The sequence below is a fragment of the Pipra filicauda genome, unplaced genomic scaffold (genome assembly GCF_003945595.2).
Source record: "Pipra filicauda isolate LSUMZ 115617 unplaced genomic scaffold, ASM394559v2 scaffold60_size3304689_pilon, whole genome shotgun sequence".
NCBI lineage: Eukaryota > Metazoa > Chordata > Aves > Passeriformes > Pipridae > Pipra > Pipra filicauda.
Window position 1 is genome coordinate 577,556 of NW_024104765.1, and position 20,943 is coordinate 598,498.

Sequence of the window (20,943 nt, forward strand, 5' to 3'; positions counted from 1 at the left end):
AGGAGATAGTAATACTTCAACTCAGCATCCTCCAGACTCCTCACATTTTCCTCCCCCATCTGGTTTGTCCCTGCCTGATCTACAACCCTTGCTACATTTCATGGGCTCCTTTCCCTCTGATTGTTTAATGTGATTAAGAAAATATTCATAATGTTGCTATCCCAGTTTTGCTCATTGCCTGTAATTCCCCTTCCAGGAAAGCAAGCTATCCCAGCCTCATGCAGCTGGACCTGTGAATATTGCAACAGAGTGATGCTCGGAGGGGTTACTTGTTCCCAGCAGGGTAAGGCCACGCAGTGATAGAGAATAGGAGACACTCCAAGCTGTGATCAGTGTTTTGAGACACATTTAATCTCCTTTTACCAACTGTCAGTAGGAATGAACAAGAAGCCCGCTTTGAGGATGTTTCTTTCATATGATGCTGGGGCTGGAACAGGAAGGGGCGGGAGGGGGAACAGTGCTAAGATAAATGATACTATTTTCAACTAATTCAGACAAGCATTTTTTCTGAATTCAGCAGCATCACTACGAACAGTCTTCAGCACCTCTAAGAGCCCCATATTATAAACATGAGGCACCGACATGCTTTCATGCCGTTCAGGCATCAGCACAGGCATCACGCAAGTGGCAAAAGGCTGGAAAGCAGAGTTATCAGCCAGGTCTGGGCTATGTTTGCTTGTGTATTAGCCATGCTCAGTTGCCCACCTTCCCCCCTTTGTGTGATGTGGGATCATGAGGTATATTTGCTCTCAGCTGCTGGTGGTTCATCGCTGCCAGCCACCACCAAGTCATTGGCAGAGAGTGGCTGTCCCCTGCCTGTAGATGTTTGCAGGGCCAAGAAGGGGACTTTGGTGTGCAGGGGAAAAGAGGAGTGGTTAAGCAGAGCAGTGTGATGATATCCTGGAATCATACTGGCTCTCCTCTACCAGTTAAGGGAATTGGTTTTCATCCAACCTGGAGAAAAGAAGGGAAGTAGAGGTGAACAGTCCTCTGCAGTTTGTCCATCTCCCAGCAAACTATGGCTAGGGTGTCCTACATGGTTGTGGGAGGTTCACGTCCCACTTCCATGACTCAGTGTCCCTCTGTGAGAGGAAGAGTATTCCCCCCTTACTGCCTGTGACTTGTGATAGATTGTGGTCTGTGAAGGAACAATGCTCTGTGACTTTCATGAGTCTTGACAGAGCAGTAGGTTGATGCCATGGCTGCTTTGCAAAGGGATTCCTGGGATGGGGCCAAGTTACTGGGATATAGCTGCCCTTCCAGAGTAATGGCCTAACGGGTGAGCCCTAATGGAAGAACAATGCTCCTACTGTGAGGGGAAGATCTCTCACCCCTAAGAAAAGGGCTAGGAGGGCATCTGCAATGTTGTTGCCTTCCTTCAGAGGCACAAAGGTGCTATCTTCTCTGTTCTGCAGGTGAGAAACTGAGGCAGAGAACAAAACTTAACTGATTTTCATCCATTACAGAGGAAGTCCTTGGTGGAAAGGTAACTGGGGCCTTCATTGGAGGTTATTGCCCGCAGTATCTCCACTGCAGGGTCTCACAAAGACTCCTGTGGTTTTGGGGAAAGTCACTTTATCTTCCTGATCAAGCTCAAGAAGCTTCATGATGGATTTCAAGTAATAAATGGCAGCAAAATAGAAAAGGAGAAAGCAAAGCCTAGCCCCTGAGCCTCTGAACAGAGAGACATTTACACACATCCTTATCTGTGAAGTTTTCCCCAGTATTCAGCATCGATGTAAACTCTTTCCTCTGAACAGCACCCAAAATGCCAGCTGGCTCTGGCAGACTTCAGGAGGCACACGAGTGAAGTCTAATGAAAGCCCAGGCACAGCATCCCAAAAGTGACAGTCACTCCAGTCTCAAGTAGGATTGTGAGCTGCTGATTCCTCCTGGGTTTGCAGAGAGCAGCACGATTTCAGAGGTTTTCTGTGGCTTTGGGGTGTCACTGTTTAGCGAAACATCCCCTCCAATTGATTGCAGCCTGCCTGTGGTTGCAGGGTTGATCATGCTGTATGATCTTGAGCCAGCCAGAGAAGAAAAGATCATTGCTTCTTCCTTTTATTTTTTTCTTTTTTCCTTCCAGGATAATAAAGTTCTTCCGTCCCCAGTTTTGTTATTCATACAAGATCCAGCAATCCAGGACACTCTGTCCTTAAAGACAAAATGTAAAAATAAGCAGAAATATTATATAAGTCAGAGAATATTACAGTTAATCAGCAGGACTGCCTGCTTGGCCTCCCTCTGCACTGCCCAAGAAAGTGCCGATAAAAGTAGATTGATATGTAACTTGATGCTGGTGCCTGAATACATTAGTCAATTTTAATCTTTTTATTTTGCAATAATTAAGGCATCAACTGTGCCCTTTCTGTCTGAGGGTAAGTTTATAATGCTTGGAAGCACCCGGGTAAAAAAAAAAGGGTTTTATTGATGTCTTTCTAGATTACGCTCTGGCACAACATTGCTTAGTGCCTCAGTGCCCCCAGAGGATGCATTCCCACCCAGTGCCAGCCCTGGGCTCCCAGCACCTCAGAGGTGGGTTTGTGGGAGAGCAGGGCTGGCCTGGCTATAGTGCTCACACAATCCTCCCTTCCTTTGCAACTTTCATGAGCAGATGGCCTTGTTTTTATTGGGCATTTGAATGCCTCTTCCCTCCCATTCTGGGGGGAATGCAAGCATTCTGAATACGGCCTCAGGAATAGATGCTATCCAAAGATCTTGGGGACCAGGAATGGGCATCATTTTGGGTGAACTAGTGGAAAATCTGAGGGGCTTCTCATGCACCCTTAATGTCTCTGAACTGGGCAGCATTCAGGTTAACCTGCATTTCTACACTGCCATATAGCACTAGCCCTCCACCCTTGAAGTCTGAGATCTACAGCTCTAAAGACTGTAAAAGGAGATGACTGTGATAGCAGAATTTCTATTTGCATGTCTCACGAAACATGCAGCACAGTCTCCTATTTAAATAGCAAACTTTTGCCAAAGCACGATTGCCTCCCACAAGACTTGGGGTGCCCTCAGCTCACACTGAAGTGACTCGCAGCTCAGGGCACTCGCCACCTCCTGGAAGGTGCTGAGCAGTGGGTAGGATGGCACTGGAAAATTAGGCTGGGGCAGCAGAGGCGGAGCTGGCCCATGCAGGGTGTTTTAAGTGCTGCATGCTGGAAGTGTGGAATAGCACCTGTTTCACAAGGTCTGGCTGAAATTGTTGCTATTAGTCCCCTGCTTTTGTGAGTACTAAACGCACCCACACAATGTGAAAGTAACATCTCACCAATCAAAGTCAGCTCTGTTGCTTTTGTATCCACTTTGCTATTATTCACACTTCACAGCTGGATCAACGTGTGACACATTGCAGTCCTTCATTTTTCTTCTTTTGGATTACAACTATTTTTAATGTTTACCTGCTTGGAGAAATAACACATTTTACCTAGTGATAAATCTACTTTTTATTTATTCAGAAGACCAGTTTAGATTACTAATCCAAGATGATGAATGAATTAACTATTTGATGGATCAAAGTAGAGAAATATATTTTGGGCATTGGCTACACCAGGGAGAGTACATAACATGTCAGTCCATTGAAATTGTTACATTTGTTTTATTTTAACATTTCTTGATTTCAAAACAATAAAATACTGCTCATGGGTAAACTTCCTAAACAAAGGAGACTGCCAGTGGGCCTGACAACGTTTCCTTGGTAACATTTCTTAGCTTTTACCCCAGTGATTGATATCCAAGGATAGCCATTTGCTTTCTGCAGAGAAGCAAGAGAATATGGCTCAGTGATTCCTTTCCTGGCTCCTGAAAGCAGAAAGAGGAGTTGCAATCCATTACAGCTGATGTGGCTTTACCCATTATTAAAAAAAAAAAAAAAAGGAAAAAGAAATAACAAAAAAACCCCACAACAGTAACAACCAAGGGAAAAAAGGAGACAAATTGCACTTAGAACCTGATCCAAAAAACTCACTTTACTTGACAGAAAATCCCTGACTTCACAGGGCTTCAGACTAGATTCCTGATGTGTGTTTAAGACTGACCTTAATCTGAATACACTTCTATGCTATGGTCTTTGCCTTCCTTGTTTAAAAACCTTTTGTACCAACAGTTTTTCTTTTTCTGTTTGTGCTGCGAGCACCACCATTTATGGGGAGCTCTCAATACCACCTATCTTGAGAAATAAGCAGTTATGGGAGATTGCAGTAAGATATCCCCGAATTTAATACAAAGGAGGAAAACTGCATTTACAAGTCCAGTAAGAGTTAGTCAAGAAGTGAGTTCGGGTGTGTGAGGGAGGCAGACTGGACAAGTCACCCTTCACAGATGAAAAACCCTGTATTTCTCCCTCCTGCCCATTGCCCTCCCACTCCTCTCCAAGAACTGTGCAAGGGTCCTCTCTGTTTTATTTGCAGAAATACCCCAACAGTGCTACTCATGCCAAAGCCCTTTGCAGTCACCCAAGCAACAACACTCATGCAGTGACTGTGACTGCTAACAAAGGTGCCCAGCTGCCAGTGGTCCAGAGGTGCTGCCAGCTTCAGTCAATAACAGCTCCACATGAAACATCAAAATGAGCATCAAACTAGTCCCAAAGACCCAGAAGACAGCTTTCACTCTGCAGGCATGCTCATGACACTCCACTGTGGCTTAAGCTGAAGAAGGCTGTGCATCTTTGCAGCTCCTCAACACGATCGAAGGATTTGGAGAGAGATCTCGGAGGGCAGCAGTGCTCAGGAGGAGCAATGTTTTTGGCCCCATTTACTTCTCCTTGGCCCCATTTGTTTCTCCTTGGCCCTGCCACCAACACAGTCCCATTTGTGGAGGGCTTGAAGCTGTCATGCCCACTATGTGCTGTTTGTCATGTCCTCCCCAGGTTTCTCTTCCTTGCTAAGGATTTTCCCACATCTTTCCCCTTTTTAGGGTTTGAAATGAAGGAAGTTGCAGTTCTGTCCCTTAAAAGAGGGGCTGTCAACTTCAGCAGGGCAGCAGCAATGTGCTTCTTCCACAGGATTATGGGAAGAAAGGGGATATGGTTGTCTGGACACCTCAGAAATCACTACAGCCAAGCAAAAATAGGCAGAATCATGTAAGAATACATTTGGGTTTTGGAAGTTGGATACCTGAGAGGTTCATCTTTCCTTTCTTTCTTACAGTTTATCCTTTGTGCTTTTATACGTCAATTTTAGCTTACTCCAAGCTTCCCCCAACCACATACCTCCTTCTGATCATGTCTCCTAAATCTATCACAGTACATACTCCGTCTTTTCTTTGTCTCTGCTACAGGACCCCTCACTCCTTTGTGGCCCCCCCAAATGTCACCATTAAACCCGAGGCCCTTGGCTGACAGCAGGAGAGAAGCAGAGGGTGGTGTGGCCAGCTAATGGCCTTTCCCCTCAGCCCAGACAGCAACACTCTCGATGCTTTCATGGCTGCTGTGGTCTGAGGTGTGTGCAGCAGCCAGGAAGCTGGGGGAAGGACTGATGGACAAGTGAAGGACAAGCAGTGGGACCACAGCATGCTTCTCTTCTGTCAGGGAAGGGGCTAAATCGATGAACACACAACAAATCAATGCTGTTGGGTGGTGGGGTTTTTTTGGTAATTTGATCTTTTCCATTAGGATGCTCACCAGTGCTCCATTAATAGCTTGTTCAACTGCCAGTGCTGGGTGATACCCAAGGCCTGAGGAAATGCACAATTAAAAATAATAGGGAGTAATTGATCCAGCAACTTATATAATCATATGATACAAGTGGGAGATTTTATTTTTGTAAGCCCAGTACCTTATTTCCTGAAGCCTGAGATACATTCACACACTACAGAGGCATTATATTACTTATAAAATTATCCAGTCCTTTTTATAATCCAGCATCAGTACAGCTTGTCCCAAATAACTCTTTTTAAGATGCACTCCACAGGCATACTGTGTACCTAATTATTTCTCTTTGTTTTTCTCCACTATTTGTTTCATCCAGTGTCTCCCTCTTTCCAGTGACGAATTGTCTTTACTTGCAGACATAAATAAAACCGATTAGTCCTTTAAAGATACCCTCCATGTCCCAGCTTCAGCACTTCTGTTGCTGTTTCTCTTTCCTAAATAAAGTAAAATTCAGTGGATGCCTTTTGAGGGTTTGGTATACAAGAGGGGGGATCTGTGGATCCTCTGCCTCCCTTGTTTGTGCAGGAGAGAGGCAGATGAGGGGCCCCACACTGGGGCGGGTAAGGAAGGGCCAGGATCCCAAGAGTTTGTGCACAAATCTCCTCTTCAGGGAGAGGGGCTGCTTTCTCCTCAGACAGAGGCTATCTTTTTCCTGAGGTCTTGGGAAAGGATGGCTTGCTGGTCTGAGCTGTGACATGATGCTGGGCAGCCAGCCTGGTCCTTCCCACTGACACCTGGCATCCTGCTTGGCAGCAGGGAGAGAAATCTCACTGGAGTGACAGACATGAGATTTGTGGTCATCTCCTTCCCTTTTCCCTGAAGGGATCACCAAGCACCCTAGCAGTGGAGGCTGGATTTCCAAAGTGGTGTTTTGCGGTAATCCAAATGAGAACATGGCAATACCCAAACTAGGGAAGCCCGTAGCCCTGGGGAGGGCAAAATAAAAACAAATGTGGTAGAAATCACCCCCCGCCCCAACCCTTCCTGGCCAATCAATCCTTCCCTTCATGCCTGCTGTGAGGCCAGCAATTTTCAGGAGACTCATAGGTCTCTCCTCTACAGATGAAGCTTCTGTCTACCTCCACCTTCTTAGAGGCCCATCCATGCTTTGCACCCTCCGCAGGACTCAGTCCCCAGTGTCACTGCCAGGCCCTATGGCCAGTTCTCTGCCATGTGCCTGGTCTCACCTCTCTCTCCAACTACAATTACCAGAAGAACAAACTGAGCAGCCTTCTGCTCTGCCACCCAGCTGCCCCTTTCAGCATAAGAGCATAACATATGCACAATCAAGTGCAGACAAATGCATTGCAAAAGATACCCACCCACAGCAGACAGTGTCAATCCGCTGACAGCACCAGACTGAAATTTTGCCCAAGTGCCACAGAAAAACAGGAGGTTGCTGAAAAGCTTCAGACTCTGCAGATCCAGGCAAGCATCCTTGCATCATCTGCTCCATGCTTCACAGCTTTACGTGCTCTCGTACAGATGGGAGTCATGTAGAAAATTAGCCTCTAGGAGCAAAGTACCATCTTCAAAGGAGATGTTGAGCATCACTGGCTTGCTCCAAGCCCGGCTAGAACTGATGTGGTTTTGTCTTATGTGTTTATAAATTACTGCTACCACTAGTTTTTAAGGGAATGGGCAGCCACTGTCCTGAGAAGACAACTCGGTCTTCAGTGACCTAGTCCCAAATGTTGCAAGGCAGAGAAGAATCACCCCAAGAAAAGGCAATATCCAGGAAGGAGACTCCTCATTGCATTTGGACTATTTCCCAGGGCTTTGCTGACCTGGAAGGTGGTGTAAGGACTTTCTAGCTTAAGCAGAAGGTCAGACTGACTACTCAGAGAGAGGAAACCAAAGTAAGCCAGCCCCTATTCATATCTGGGCAAAAGGATATGTGCTCTCAGCCTTGTGTGTACAGCCTGAATTAGTGAAATAAGTATTCTGTAAATCATTCCCTTCCTTGCAGCTCTGTTTTCCTCCAAACAATAGAAAGGAAAAACTGTAAACATGCTGATATGATAAGTAGGAGGGTGGAGGAAAGGCAAGGTCAGATGTACTCTTATTACTGTCTTCCTGTAGACATACACTCCTCACATCTCTAAAAGCCAAAGAAGTACTTAGATACTTTAAAGAGCTGTACTAGATATGTCAGATCCTCGTCCTTTCTACCTGGATACATGTGGCATGTAACTAAGGAAACTAAACACACTGCAAATGCCTTGGTTTGAAATGTCTTTGCTGAGAGCTGGTTGAAATGCAGGACTTCTATTCTGCAAGAAATACTGACATTTGCAAAAGTTTGGTTAAACAGAAAAAATGAGTCATTTTCCCCCTGAAAAGGAAAATCTGTGGGGAGGGAAGAAAAGAGAAAAAGAATTGCTTGGATAAATCAAACCATTCCTATTCTTTTTACTTTTCCCTCATTGAAGAACAGAGGAACAACTGTCTCTGTCTCCTGAGGATCCCCCCAGCCATGAGCTGAGTAGATTCAAATCCCAGTGAGCTTCTGCCTGTGCCAGAGCTCCTGTGGCTTTTGTGCTTCCCGTGGCAGATCTCAGCCAGCTGGGGCTGAGGGAGACTGTCCTCACAGCAGCATCACCTCAAGCTGATGGAGAACCAATCCTGCTGCAGCCAACCTGCTTCTGCTGGCCAATTTCAGTTTTATCTATCTCCCTCTCAGCTTTTAGGCAAATTTGTTTTGCTGAAAAATTCCTCACTAGCCTTTCTTGACATGTTACATGTTACACAGGCACACCCATGGCTGCTACTGTAAAAAAATAGTATTATTTATCTGCAGGGAGGAAATAAACCCCATCAGTGCAAACCATCACATCGTTGTGTCGAAGTCCTGAGGCTCAATCCTCATCTGTTGAAAAGGGCTGTAGTGATGGCACTTCTGTATGCTGAAAGGGATTGTACTGAGACACTGGAAAAAACAACCTGTTAAGATGATTGGCTCACTGCTCTGCCTGAAATGGCAACATTTGAACACACAATACGCTCAGAGATGATTAAGCCGGGGAAGTGTAATGATATGTGAAACCAATTTTTATTAATACCAGACTGAAACACACAGTCTTGTACAAGGAAGAGAAATCTCCATGCTCCTAGTAATGGGGATCAAAGCCTTAATGATCATTACACTACTAAAACTGTACACTAATACCACAGCAGGTCATGGGGGTCAGAGCAAATGCTTCTTTCTTTGTATTACATGCTTTTATGTCTTCATTTACTCCACCAATTCTCCATTATTTTCTCCTCATCTGCTATTCACAGGCATAATTTCTTTGGCTGACATTCCCCTCCTCTCTCACTAAGAAACAATCGATATTACATCATCTGCCTCACCGCAATGCCTCATACGCCACAAGATACATTGAAGCAGGTTCCTCTGGGACTTATTTTGCAGCCCCACTCCATCTGAATTAGTAAGGAAAGGAGGATGCTATGCAAAGCCCCTAGGTGTGGCTGGAGCACAAGCTTGGGCAGCATGGTGACTGCTGCTTTAACCTCACCGCCTGCCTGTGAGAAATCCATATGTTGCCATTTGCTCTTGTAGCCTGTTCATTTCGTACAGTGCTGTTTGGCTTTGAGGTGTTGTCTTCTGCTCTCTCATGTGCTGCTGTCTTGCAACAAGATCATGTGAAACAGGGACCTTGTATCATTTCAAAACATATTGTCACCTGGTTCAGGAGGGAAAACTCTACTGTTTCTTTTTCCTTATGTATTTTTTTTTCATTTTGTTTCCTGATTCAGTACTGCCTGCCTTTCCTTGCTCTATCTAGACAGCATTTCCTACTCCTGGGCTGTCTGTGAAGGAAAGCTATCTAACTCTGGAATTTAATAAAAACCTCTTAAGTGATTTGGGAGTGTATAGGAGAAAGAGAAATCTTTAAAAGCAAACATTACTGCTAGAGTGTACATGTAGCTTAATAGGATTGTCTTTGTTTAAGAGAATCTGAGCTCTTAATAAGAATCTTCTGTGAATCTGATTTTTTAATAAGACAATCTGAGATTTAGGAAGAATGGGAATATTTTATTTACTTAGGTACATACCTAAACGTGTGTATGGTTTTCAGTGAAAGATGTGTCAAAAGATATCCCACATTCTAATAACATTATGTTAGGATTGTAATGTTTTTCAGCAATTTATTTCTGAATACCATTTCCCCATCCTCTCTGCTGTAATGCCTGTAATTTTGCTTTTGCCTTTACCCAGTCTCTCCTCCAAATTCCTTTCCTTTTTTTTTTTTTTTTTTCATTCTACAAGGCCAGGCTGCTTCTTTCTGCAGGATGACTGAGAGGAGTGTGAAAATGAATAGCATAAGTCTTATTCACAGTTTCCTCTGTGTTTGCCCTGCATTACTGGGACAGACCAAAACTGTACAGATGAAAAGGAGCCCACAAGCTACTCTGAGTAAGCTCCTGTTTTGGATACTTTAGTGCAGTACATGTTTTTTTCCTAAAACAGGATGCTCTAAACCAGCAGCCCTGGTAAAAGATAAGGAATGTAATTATAGCAACGAGATAAAAGCAGAAATGGCTCTCAGACAAAAACCCCGACGATTAGATCAGAAGTGATGTGAAAGGACACCCACTGAGGAAAAAGGAACTCGGCACTGATAACGTGAGGCACTACCACATAGAACTTGGAATATGATTTCTTATATTTTTTTCGAAAATAAAAAGCCCAGAAGCTCATATCAAAAGGGCTTATGGTTCTGTGTAGCAGGTGTTTCTTCCCCTTTTCAGGTCCTCCTTGCTTCCAGGCCTGATCATGTTCTGATATCATGTAGATGAAGTGTAAGAGAATAGTGGAAAATGGCATATTTTAAAATACAATTACCACAGCATGTCAAAACTAGAGAGAATTGCAAGGAACATCATAAGGGGCTTGACACAGCAAGATAACTGGGCAACATTATGGCAAATGATATGGAGTTTAAAAGCTCCAGGAGGCAATGCAGAATGGAAGAAATAATTGACTGTAGTCACTCTGGTGAAAGAATATACTGGAATCATCAATGGAAGTGAAATGAAAGTGGCTGGTGAGTGGTGGTCCAAAAAGTAGTTGGAGAGTTGCTAAACGGTAGATGTAAAGTGTTATTGGATAATGCTGACACAATGGTGTAAATAAATCGTGTGACTGGCCCTTAGATGCTGCACATATATGTGGTCTTTCCAATTAATATAGCAAACAAAAGAGAGTTCAAGAACACTGGAGGAAAGGAAGGAGCAGATTTCCAAAGAGACCGAAAACATTAAAACCGCTAGTTGCAGAGTGAAGGTGACAAGAGAAAAGAGAGAAGAGACATAGGAGAGCTCTTACTTATTTGTTCTCAAGACTATATACACTAAGAGGGAGCACTTGAAGAAGCTAAAACCAAGTTGAAAAACACCCCTAGCCCATCACACAGCTCATCTTGAGAATCTATTTGCCTTTTGAATATCCCAGAGTTTACTTGCTGAGAGCCATGTGATCCATGTGCTAATCTCAGTAAGGAAGTTGCTTGTGCAGGAATTTTAAGTTACCACGTCACCTATGTGACAACAACCATCCCAATTCTGCATCACTGCAGGCCAGGGCACAGCATTTGTCCTGTTGCAGTTTGAGGTGCAGCACTGGACCTCTCCTGGAGAACCTGTGCCCAGGGCAGCCTTTGTCTGCAAGAATTCAGCCCCCTGACAGCCTGAACCTAGATGCACAAGAACAGTGTGTCACAAACACTTTGAGTGAGGCATGGCGAAGCTGTTGGAGCCTGAAGGAAAGCCAGACTATAAGTGCTCTGAGTTCTTTTTCAATGGGGGTATTTTGGGGCATAGCCCCTGGTCTGGGTCCTGAATAATCCCAGTGCTTCTGGGGTGACTCAGGTGACACCACTGACGTCGCACTGGTGGCAGCCACCAAGTCTTCTTGCTAAAAGAGTGCAGCAAGCTGATTACTTCTCTGGCAACTGTCAGCATTATCACAGGGGCAGTAAATTTTGTAGCTTATTTTTTGATAAACTGCATAAGCCCATGGCACAATCTGCCAGCAGGGGCAAAGCAGGCTGTGATCTCCTGAGACCAGTGGTTGCAGGAGGCAGTAAGGTGGAGACACACAATTCTTTGGTATTTGCTGAAGGTCCAGCACTGGTTGTTTCTTCTTAGAACCTGAATGAATGCCTCTTGGGTGCCTCTTTTTCTCAGATTACATTTCAAGAGGTGCAACCACATTAGCAAAAACATTTTTACTTCAGAATAGAAAGGAAGAGGAAGAGGAAGAGGAAGAGGAAGAGGAAGAGGAAGAGGAAGAGGAAGAGGAAGAGGAAGAGGAAGAGGAAGAGGAAGAGGCGAGGGGAGGGCAAGGGAGGGGGAAGAGTAGGGGAGGGGAGGGGAGGGGAGGGGAGGGGGAGAGGGAGGGGAGGGGGAGAGAGAGGGGAGAAAGCTTGTATCCTGGACTCCACCACAAAAAAAAAGAAATGGATCAAGGGGATGCTTCAGTGTCAGCACAGGGCTTAGGAGAAGGAGGTTGTTTTCCTAAACTTCCAGTAATATCTGAGGCAAATGCTAGTTCCTACTAGGACTTGCTTGTAGACCACAAACTGCATTTTAAGGTGTGACCCAGAGTCTCTTCGGTTGTACCCATGCCACCAAGCTGGGAATCCTGCTTTGTACTGGGACCCTAGTCTCCCAGTCACCACAATTTTTCACAGAAGCTTTGCACTGAAGCGTACAAAGTAGTGACCATGGTAAGAAAAACTCTGGCAAAGGAGATAGGATTATCTATTTTGGGTTCTCCCTCTGCAAATTTTGTTAAATTCTTACTCAATTCACCCGAAACCTCAACAGTGTGACCCAATCAGCATGTGCTGCACTGCACTGTCTGGGCAATGCAGTGTGTGCTAAGCCACAGCATCCACAGGCACTGAGGGCACTGCTCCTGGGCACCCACCTGCAACTGGTGCTGCTGAAGCTGATAGAGCTGTATCACTACACAGAGTACTCTGGAGAGAAACACAGTGAGATGTCAGATGCTGAAACCCAGCTCCTCTCTGTAGACCGAGGCCAGAGAGAGGCCCCATGCGTGCAAAGGCCAGGTGTTGTCCCAGACACAAGTATGCACCATACTGGGGCAAGGTGGTGCTGTGGGAGGAAGGCAGATGACAAAATCTATGCCACCCACTTCTTAGGAGATCGGCCACCATGCAGTTTTCTAACTGCAGTTGTGTTTTTTGCCTCTTTCTTGATAACTCACCTCCCTGCCTGCCTCCTCCATCACAGATATTCCACTCTCTGATGCAATTAATTTGCTAGTCTCCATTTCACAGGCTTCAGATGCACTTAAGCCTTAGAGTAGTTGCCTTAAAAACAGTGAAAACATTTGCAAAAGTGAGAACTAATCAAGTGAAGAAGAGTTAGCCTATAATTTGCAGGAATTGCTTGCATTTCAACTCTGGACTCTGAAATCTTTTGAGCCAAAAAGATTTAGATGCTTTATATGCAAGACTGTTGCATTCTCCTAAAGTAATGAGTGATTCATTCCAGTCGTGACTGAAAAGCTTAGGGCTTGCCTACAGTTGGAAATTTACCAAAATAGTTATTCTGGAAGAAGTCTTGGGGTAGCGGCTCTTCTTCTGGAATTAAAATGCCCACACAGTGTTTGATAACACTGTTGTTATTCTGAAAGAGCTGTTCTGCTACATTTGCAAGTGTTGACTTCTTTGTGTCAGAGGCTGCCAAGCAGGTTATCCTTGCTGTAGGATTTAAGATGAGAAGGTAAGAAAGGGTTTGTTTTGGTGTCTGAGCATAACAGTAGATCTGATCTGCAACTATTTTTCAGAGACCCATAAAACCAAATGGGTGGAAACAACATAGCAGATTACTAGCACCAATGTTCTCCACCAAACTGGAGGCGTAGCAGTGCAGTAGAACTTATGTTATGACATAATTTCTAGTTTAAGTTTTTCATCAGAAATTGCCTGGGACATAAGGACACATTGCCATATTTTAGTAATACTTCTTCCTGGTTTCATGTAATGGTTGCTAGCAAAGAGAGAGTTTTCTTTTTGGCCCTTGCTACTTCTTAAAACCCTCATTTCACCACTTGCCCAGCCAAACTGGTGCAGTGAAGGATCAGAGTACCAACAGGCCAATGTGCTGCTTCCCTGGGAACGTGAAATCTGGCAAGTCCCTTGGATGCTTTATTTTTCCACAGTGTTACTGAGGGACTGAGTCCAAACCCAGAGGGGGTTGTCTTCCCTGCAGGTGTGAGGTCCGCTTGTGCTAATCTGAATCATCAAGAGGACTACTGCCCAGCTGCACCCTGTGCTACATGATACTGATCTTCATGGTCACCAGATTTCTCATGCTCGGACTTCCATCAGGTGAGATGAGGACCACACACATGAAGTGCCACTCCAGAAAAAAATTGGTGCAACATCCCCATACCTGAGGGTACTGCCTCCAGCCCCCTGCTTCCCAGCCATGTGAAGACTTGCAAGGCTTCTGGTATTACACATGCCACAACAGGAGGTGCTAAATTCAGTGGGAAGTAATTTTGACCCTAATTTTTGGGGTTGAAGCATGTGTTTGCGTAAGAGTATTTTGTGGTTTTATTAATGCCTGAAGATGCAGCTGACAGGCAGCCTCTGCTGTTAAAAGGGCTCTTGCCCCTGGTATGGGTCTTGCCCTGTGGAAGAAAAGCCTCCAACACAACAAAGAAAGTGATATTTCTACATTAAAAATGAACAGTAACTAATAAAACAAACCAAAGATTTTAGATCTTCAAGATACATAAATAAGAAGGCCAGAAGGCACAATTCCTGCCTTTTGCAGCCTCTTCCAGTTCCTTCTAAAAGCCAGCTGCCAGCAGTGCTATGGCAAAGCACAGTCTCCAAGTGCCACTCTCCCCCTTCCATTTGGTGGACACACTGGAGCTGATGCTGACTGGAGATGGAATGAGAAAGAAATAAAACACTTTATTACCTGTGCCATAGCCTTTATTATCTGGTTCTTAAAATATCCCCATGGCCTAATGTATGCCATAAAATTAGTTTAAATTCTTAATGTACAAACAAACATAAACAGCAATGCACAGGCAGGATTTAAGACCATCCACAAACAGTTCATTTTCAGGCATTGTCAACTAGCAGGAACACATTAAAATCTATGCATATTGCTGGAGTAAGTATAACTGGGAAAGGTGCCTAGAACATCTCACATGTTTCTGCCCCAAGACAAATGTGTTCTGGGCGAAGATTACCAAAGTAATGACTAAGGATTACATCCATGCTTTGAAGAACTGCTACCTATCCTCCAGTGTGGCAAAAGAGACAGGAAATCTCTGTGAACAGAGGAAGGGGTGCTCTGACGTTTTCTGCTCCAAAAGTACCGCATGAGAGATAAGAGGACCAGAAAAAGCCTCCAAGCACAGAATCATAGAATCATAGAATCATAGAATCATAGAATCATTGAATCACAGAATATGCTGAGTTGGAAGGAACCAATCAGAATTATTGAGTTCAACTCCTGGCCCTGTGCAGGACACCCCAAGAATCATATGAGCCTGAGAACGTTGTAAAAATGCTTCATGAACTCTCTCAGGCTTGGCACTGTGACCACTTCGCTGGGGAGCCTGTTCCAGTGCTCAACTACCTTCTGGGTGAAAAACCTTTTTCTAATATCTAACCTAAACCTCCCCTGGCTCAGCATCATGCCATTGCCTTGAGTCCTATCGCTGGTCAAGAGGGTGAAGAGATTCATACCTGCCCCTCTGCTTCCCTCAAGAGGAAGTTGTAGACTGCAGTGACATCTCCCCTCAGTCTCCAGGTTGAACAAACCAAGTGATCTCAGCTGCTACTCATACAGCTTCCCCTCCAGACCATTCACCAACCTTGTGGCCCTTCTTTAGATCCACCCTAAGAGCTTAATGGCTTTTTCATATTGTGGTGCCCAAAACTGCACACAATATTCAAGGTGAGGCCACCCCAGTGCAGAGCAGAGTGGGACAATCCCCTCCCTCAACCAGCTAGAGATGCTTTGCCTGATGCTCCCCAGGACACTGTGGGCCCTCTTGGTTGCCGGGGCACTGCTGACTCATATTCAACTTGCCATCCACCAGGATCCCCAGCTCCCTTTCTGCAGCACTGCTTTTCAGCATCTCATTCCCCAGTCTGTACGAACATTCAGGGTTGCCCCATCTCAGGTGCAGAATCCGACATTTGCCCTTGTTAAACTTCACATGGTTGGTGATTGTCCAGTCCTCTAATTTGTTGAGGTCTCTCTTCAGGACCTCTCTGCCCTCAAGGGAGTTGACAGCTCCTCCCAATTCAGTGTCATTGGCAAACTTACTTAGTATTCCTTCAAGTCCTGCATCCAGGTCGTTAATGAAGATGTTGAAGAGAACTGGGCTGAGGATGGAGCCCTGTGAAACCCCATTAGTGATCAGTTGCCAGTCTGATGTTACCCCACTCGCTATAACTCCCTGTGCTCGAATTGTGAGCTAGTTGCTCACCCATTGCATAACATAGTTATTCAGCTGTATGCTGGACATCTTGTCCAGAAGGCTACTGTGTGGGACAGTACTAAAAGCTTTTCTGAAGTCCAAAATATTTCTTCTACTGGCTCTCATAGATCAACTAGGTGGGTTACTTTGTCGTAGGAGGAAATTAGGTTTGACAAGAAGGACTTTCCACTCATGGAGTCGTGCTGGCCGTGACCAATGACTGTGTTGTCCTCCAGGCATTTTTCAGTACCTCCAAGAATAATATTTTCCATGATTTTAACAGGCACTGAAGTGAGACTGATAGGCCCGTAGTTTCCTGGGTACTCCTTCTTGCCCGTCTTGAAAATTAGGACATTATTTGTTGGCTTCTAGTCAGCTGGGACCTCTCTGCATTCCCAAGACTGATCGAAAATCATAGAGAGAGGCTTTGTTATGACATCAGCTAGGTCTTTGAGGATTCTGAGATGAATCCCATCAGGGCCCATAGATTTGGAGGAATCCAGCTGAAGCAGCAGATCCCGTACAAGTTCAGGGTCAGCTGAGACTTGATCACTCTCGCAGTCATGGTCCTCCAGCTCAGGGCACTGAGACCCCCTTGGTCCATCATCCATGTTGAAGGCAGGGGCAAAGAAAGTGTCAAACACTTCTGCCTTGCCTCTGTTTGTGAGGTGACCATCCTCTCACCCTGTAATGGGCCAGTGAAGATTCTATACTGCTTATTGCCATTAATATATTTGAAAAAACTCTTCTTATGGTCCCCCACATTTCTGGCCAGCTTCAACTCCAATTGAGCTTTGGCCACAAAATTTTCTCCCTAAAGTTGCAAGCAGAATCTCTGTATTCTTCCCATGTCACCTGACCTTGCTTCCACTGGGCATACACTTTCCTTTTTTCCCTTATTTCCAAGGGAAGATCCCTGTTCAGCCAACCTGGCCTTCTGCCTCACCTGCTTGATTTCCAACATTTGGGAATTGCCTGCTCCTGTGCCCTGAGGAGATGATGTCTAAAATGTGACCAGCACTGATGGACCCTAGCACCTGCAAAAACATTTTCCCAGGGGACTTTGCTCACTAGTTCCCTGAGCAGCCTGAATTCTGCTCTCCTCATGTCTGGAGTTGAGGTTTTGCTGGCACTTTTCCTCCTGTCGGCAGAGATTTTAAACTCGATTGCTTCATGGTCACTGTGGCCAAGACAGCTGCCAATCTCTACCTCTTTCATGAGATCTGCTCTGTTGACAAGCAGCAAAACAAGAAGGGCATCTTTCCGAGTCAGCTCCTTTAGGACCTGTTGCATAAAATTGTCATCTAGGATTTTTAGGAGTCTTCTGGCCCAGGTTATACCAGCTGTATGATACTCTCTATCAATTTCTGGCAAGCTGAAGTCCCCCATAAGGACAGGGGCAGTTGACATGGAAGTGTCCCTTAGTTCCTCGAAGAATAATTTGTTGGTGTCATTGTCCTGTCTTGGGAGGTCTATAGCAGACTCCCATACTTGTTTGCCCCTTGATTCTTACCCGGAGGCTCTCAACTGTGCCATTGCCAACTGTGAGCTCCATACATTCTAACCCCTCTATTACAAACAGTGCCATTCCTCCACCTCTTCTGACCTGCCTATCCCTCCTGAAGAGCCTGTAACCATCCAACAGGGCACTTCAGCCACAGGACTCATCCTACCAGGTTTCACTTATGTCAGTGATGTCAAAACTCTTGGACTGGGCCAAAGCTTCCAGCTCATCTTATTTGTTCCTCATGCGTGCATTGGTATAGAAACATTTCAGATGTGGTACATTGTAGCCAACACTTTTTGAAGCAGATTGAGGGACCCGTTAGCGCTCCTTTCTTCAAGTTTTGGCACACTATCTCATTGCACATCACTGGCAAGCCTAGTTTTGTCCCTTTCCCCTGTCCAAGCTAGTTTAAAGCTCTATCAACAAGCCCTGCTGGCTCCTGTGTTTCTCCCTCTGAGATAGGTGCAAGCTTGTGGCTCCAGTATGCATGGGGGGAATTCTGTGGGGCAGAGAGTGGAGCTGGAAGCAGGATCGGCTCTATCTCCCTCTGGGCAGCCACAGCAGCAGCAGCAGCAGCAACACTGCATGCAAGGTTTGCACAAAGCATGCCATGATATATTCAATGCAACAGCAGCAAGAGGACTCTGTACCTGCAACTCAAATGCCCAAGTGAAATCAAAACCCTACATTTCCCAAAGCCTTCCAGCAGTGCTGCCTCCCCAGGCGCTGTGCACAGTACGTTGCTTCATAGCAGCTCAAAGTAGCCCCAATGTTCAACAGCCTTTTCTGCAAAGCGCAATTACTTTCCATACCCTCTGTCCTATGAGGGCAAGCAGCACGGCTGTAGCATTTAGAATACAGAGCTGTGACTGCCCTGCAAACAGAGGGCCAAATGCAGTCCTGGTGTAGTCAGGGAAAACTGTGTCAGTTTTAATGAGACACCACAGTTAGATTCAGTCATGGGACTCTTTAACAGCCAAACTGCAGAGAGCACTTTTAGTCCTGCTCTGTTGTAGGGTCTCAGGAGTCACTACTGCATGAGGAAAACATGCCTTCATCAGTAAATGAAGGCTAGGAGGGTCTTATTTTCAAGATATGTTTTAGCTGATTGGATTTTTCTGTAAGCCAGATACAAGCATGATGAGAGACAATTCGTGAGAGAATGAGATATAATTCACCAGTAGATTGTAAAAATGAAGACTTAGTTTCTATGCAAGTGTTCATTCTAGGAGTTGGATTATTGGAGCTAGTATTTTCCTAATCACCACTATTCTTTGTGTACTCTCGTTCAGAGCATTGCATTCCCTTGAAAACTGATGCTGGCTCATGAATACGCAATTACTTGTTTCCTCCTTGTTTTCCTCCTGCCTAAAGGAGGGAAAGGAGGAAGATGCCCCAAGTATGCCTTTTCACTTCTGGAATATGGTAGCTTGCAAATGCAAATGATGATTTTTTTTGGTTTTATCCTTCAGGAGACTCTGGGTAGAAAATACTTTAAAAGCAACCTAGTACAGGCTTGCTGCAGAAGTTAGGAGTGAGACGTATATGTTGATGCAAGGGTTTTTAACAGCAGTCAGGAATTCATCAGGTTTCAGGAGAAGACCATCAGATCTGGAGAACACCCCTGGCAGTACACTGAGAGAGACCAACCATGGCTTACTAGAAGAGTGGGATGGAGAATCAACAGGTGATGAAGATGCTCTGAAGGGTAGCCCATGACATCGGCATCAAAAGACTGGTCAGTCAATAGAGTGAGAGGGCATGGGGTAAGTGTTGATGGAGGGTAATGGCCAGATCCTGGGGACTGCATGGGGGCCCCATGTCACGCTTTCTGGCTCACAGGGGCACAACAATGGGGGCATACCCCTCTTTCAAGTGGCAGGCTGAGGGAAAGGAGCATCACTGCTTCTTGCCAGGAGTAAGGCTACATGGGCACTGGCTATTTCCATTGTGTTGCAAAGCACTTTGCCCTGGGAGTTATTATTTACCTCCGATGGATGCTTTTATTTGCATTTTCTGCAGAGCCAGCTAGTCAATGTGTGGGAAGAATATTTTAGTTTTATTTGCAGGAGCTAGTATACCTGGAGGTTTGACTCCAGCTTGCTTTGGCAGTCCAATAACAAGATATTAAAACTGTTATGTTTGTTATGTTAACAAGCTGTGGTGTTTGTTTTAGTTTAAAGCTTACATTTTCTATAGTTCAGCATGAAGCTCACTGTACTTTATGAAAAATTTAAAAAAAGCCATCAGCTCTCAGTGCTCTGTTTATGTATTGTTCTTTCAATCCTGTATTAAAGTCCTATTAGAAAATAGGAAGTTGCATAAAAGAACTTGGATCTCCTTATTGTAAATGTGCTGAATGGGATTACCAACTCAATGAACCTTTAAAATACATTTTCTGACCTGTTTATCTTTCTGAAATTTATGTATGCTTTATATGCATGCTTAATTTAATTTCCATATTAACACTGTTATCTCTAAATACAAAGGGCACAAAGTCTCCCTTTAAGAGAAAAAGTAATAGATGGAGTTGCATGAAATGGTAGCAGATGTTATTTTTCTCAAAGAAATTAATTTAAATAAATTGCATAGAAACCTGCAGAAAGAATTGCGGAACTGAGCCTATGCCTCTTTTACAAAAATATTCTGGCAGATGTGTTCTGGAAACATGGCCTATTATAAAATAATTGAAAACTCCAGTTTCTGTTCTGAGGGGCCCATTTTAAAATACAATTGATTTGATGGTGATGTACCCAACAGACTGAAGAACAGTTGAAAGCAAAGTCATTTTCCCAACCTGCAGAGAGTCTTGCCTGGATCTCAGAGGCCATTTGCTGTCAGATGACTTTCAAGAATTTTTAAATCTATCTTTGGCATTGCAAGGGAAAAATACAACTGCCCCAAGCACTCAGCCATAGCTTTATCAGCAGGTTGAAGACTGCATTTCCATAGCAGAACTTCTCTCACTGAACAACTAATATATCTTTCAATGACATCTGCACACATACATCCTGTGGTGGTTTCACTGAAATATCACTTCTGCTCAGGTGAATATTCATCAGGTTCCAATTTTCCTATGCCTGTCTGGTCTCAAACTGCAATGATTGCTTTTTTTTTTTTTATGCCTGAAATATGTTTTCACAATGTTGCGTGCAACCTGGAAGAGAGGTGGCTCTGTGTGCAGTCAGCTCTTTTCTCTCCCATCCCATGGCTGCCAGGAATCTCAAATATGACTGCACCTTGAAGACCAATTAGTGCAACAAGAAATACAGAAAAGAAAGATAT

At 44.6% G+C, this 20,943-nt stretch overlaps 1 protein-coding gene across 1 annotated transcript in view; it reads right to left on the minus strand.

Annotated features, from left to right (window-relative positions):
• The window catches only part of LOC113999848, a 47,019-nt gene extending 29,280 nt beyond the window's left edge, over positions 1-17,739 (minus strand). Inside the window, exons 1-2 of the mRNA XM_039388115.1 lie at positions 17,665-17,739; positions 16,298-16,489 (exon numbers count right to left, since the gene is read on the minus strand). Of these exons, the coding sequence (XP_039244049.1) occupies positions 16,298-16,489; positions 17,665-17,739 (267 nt within the window). The remainder of the gene's footprint in view (positions 1-16,297; positions 16,490-17,664) is intronic.
• Positions 17,740-20,943: the final 3,204 nt, after the last annotated feature.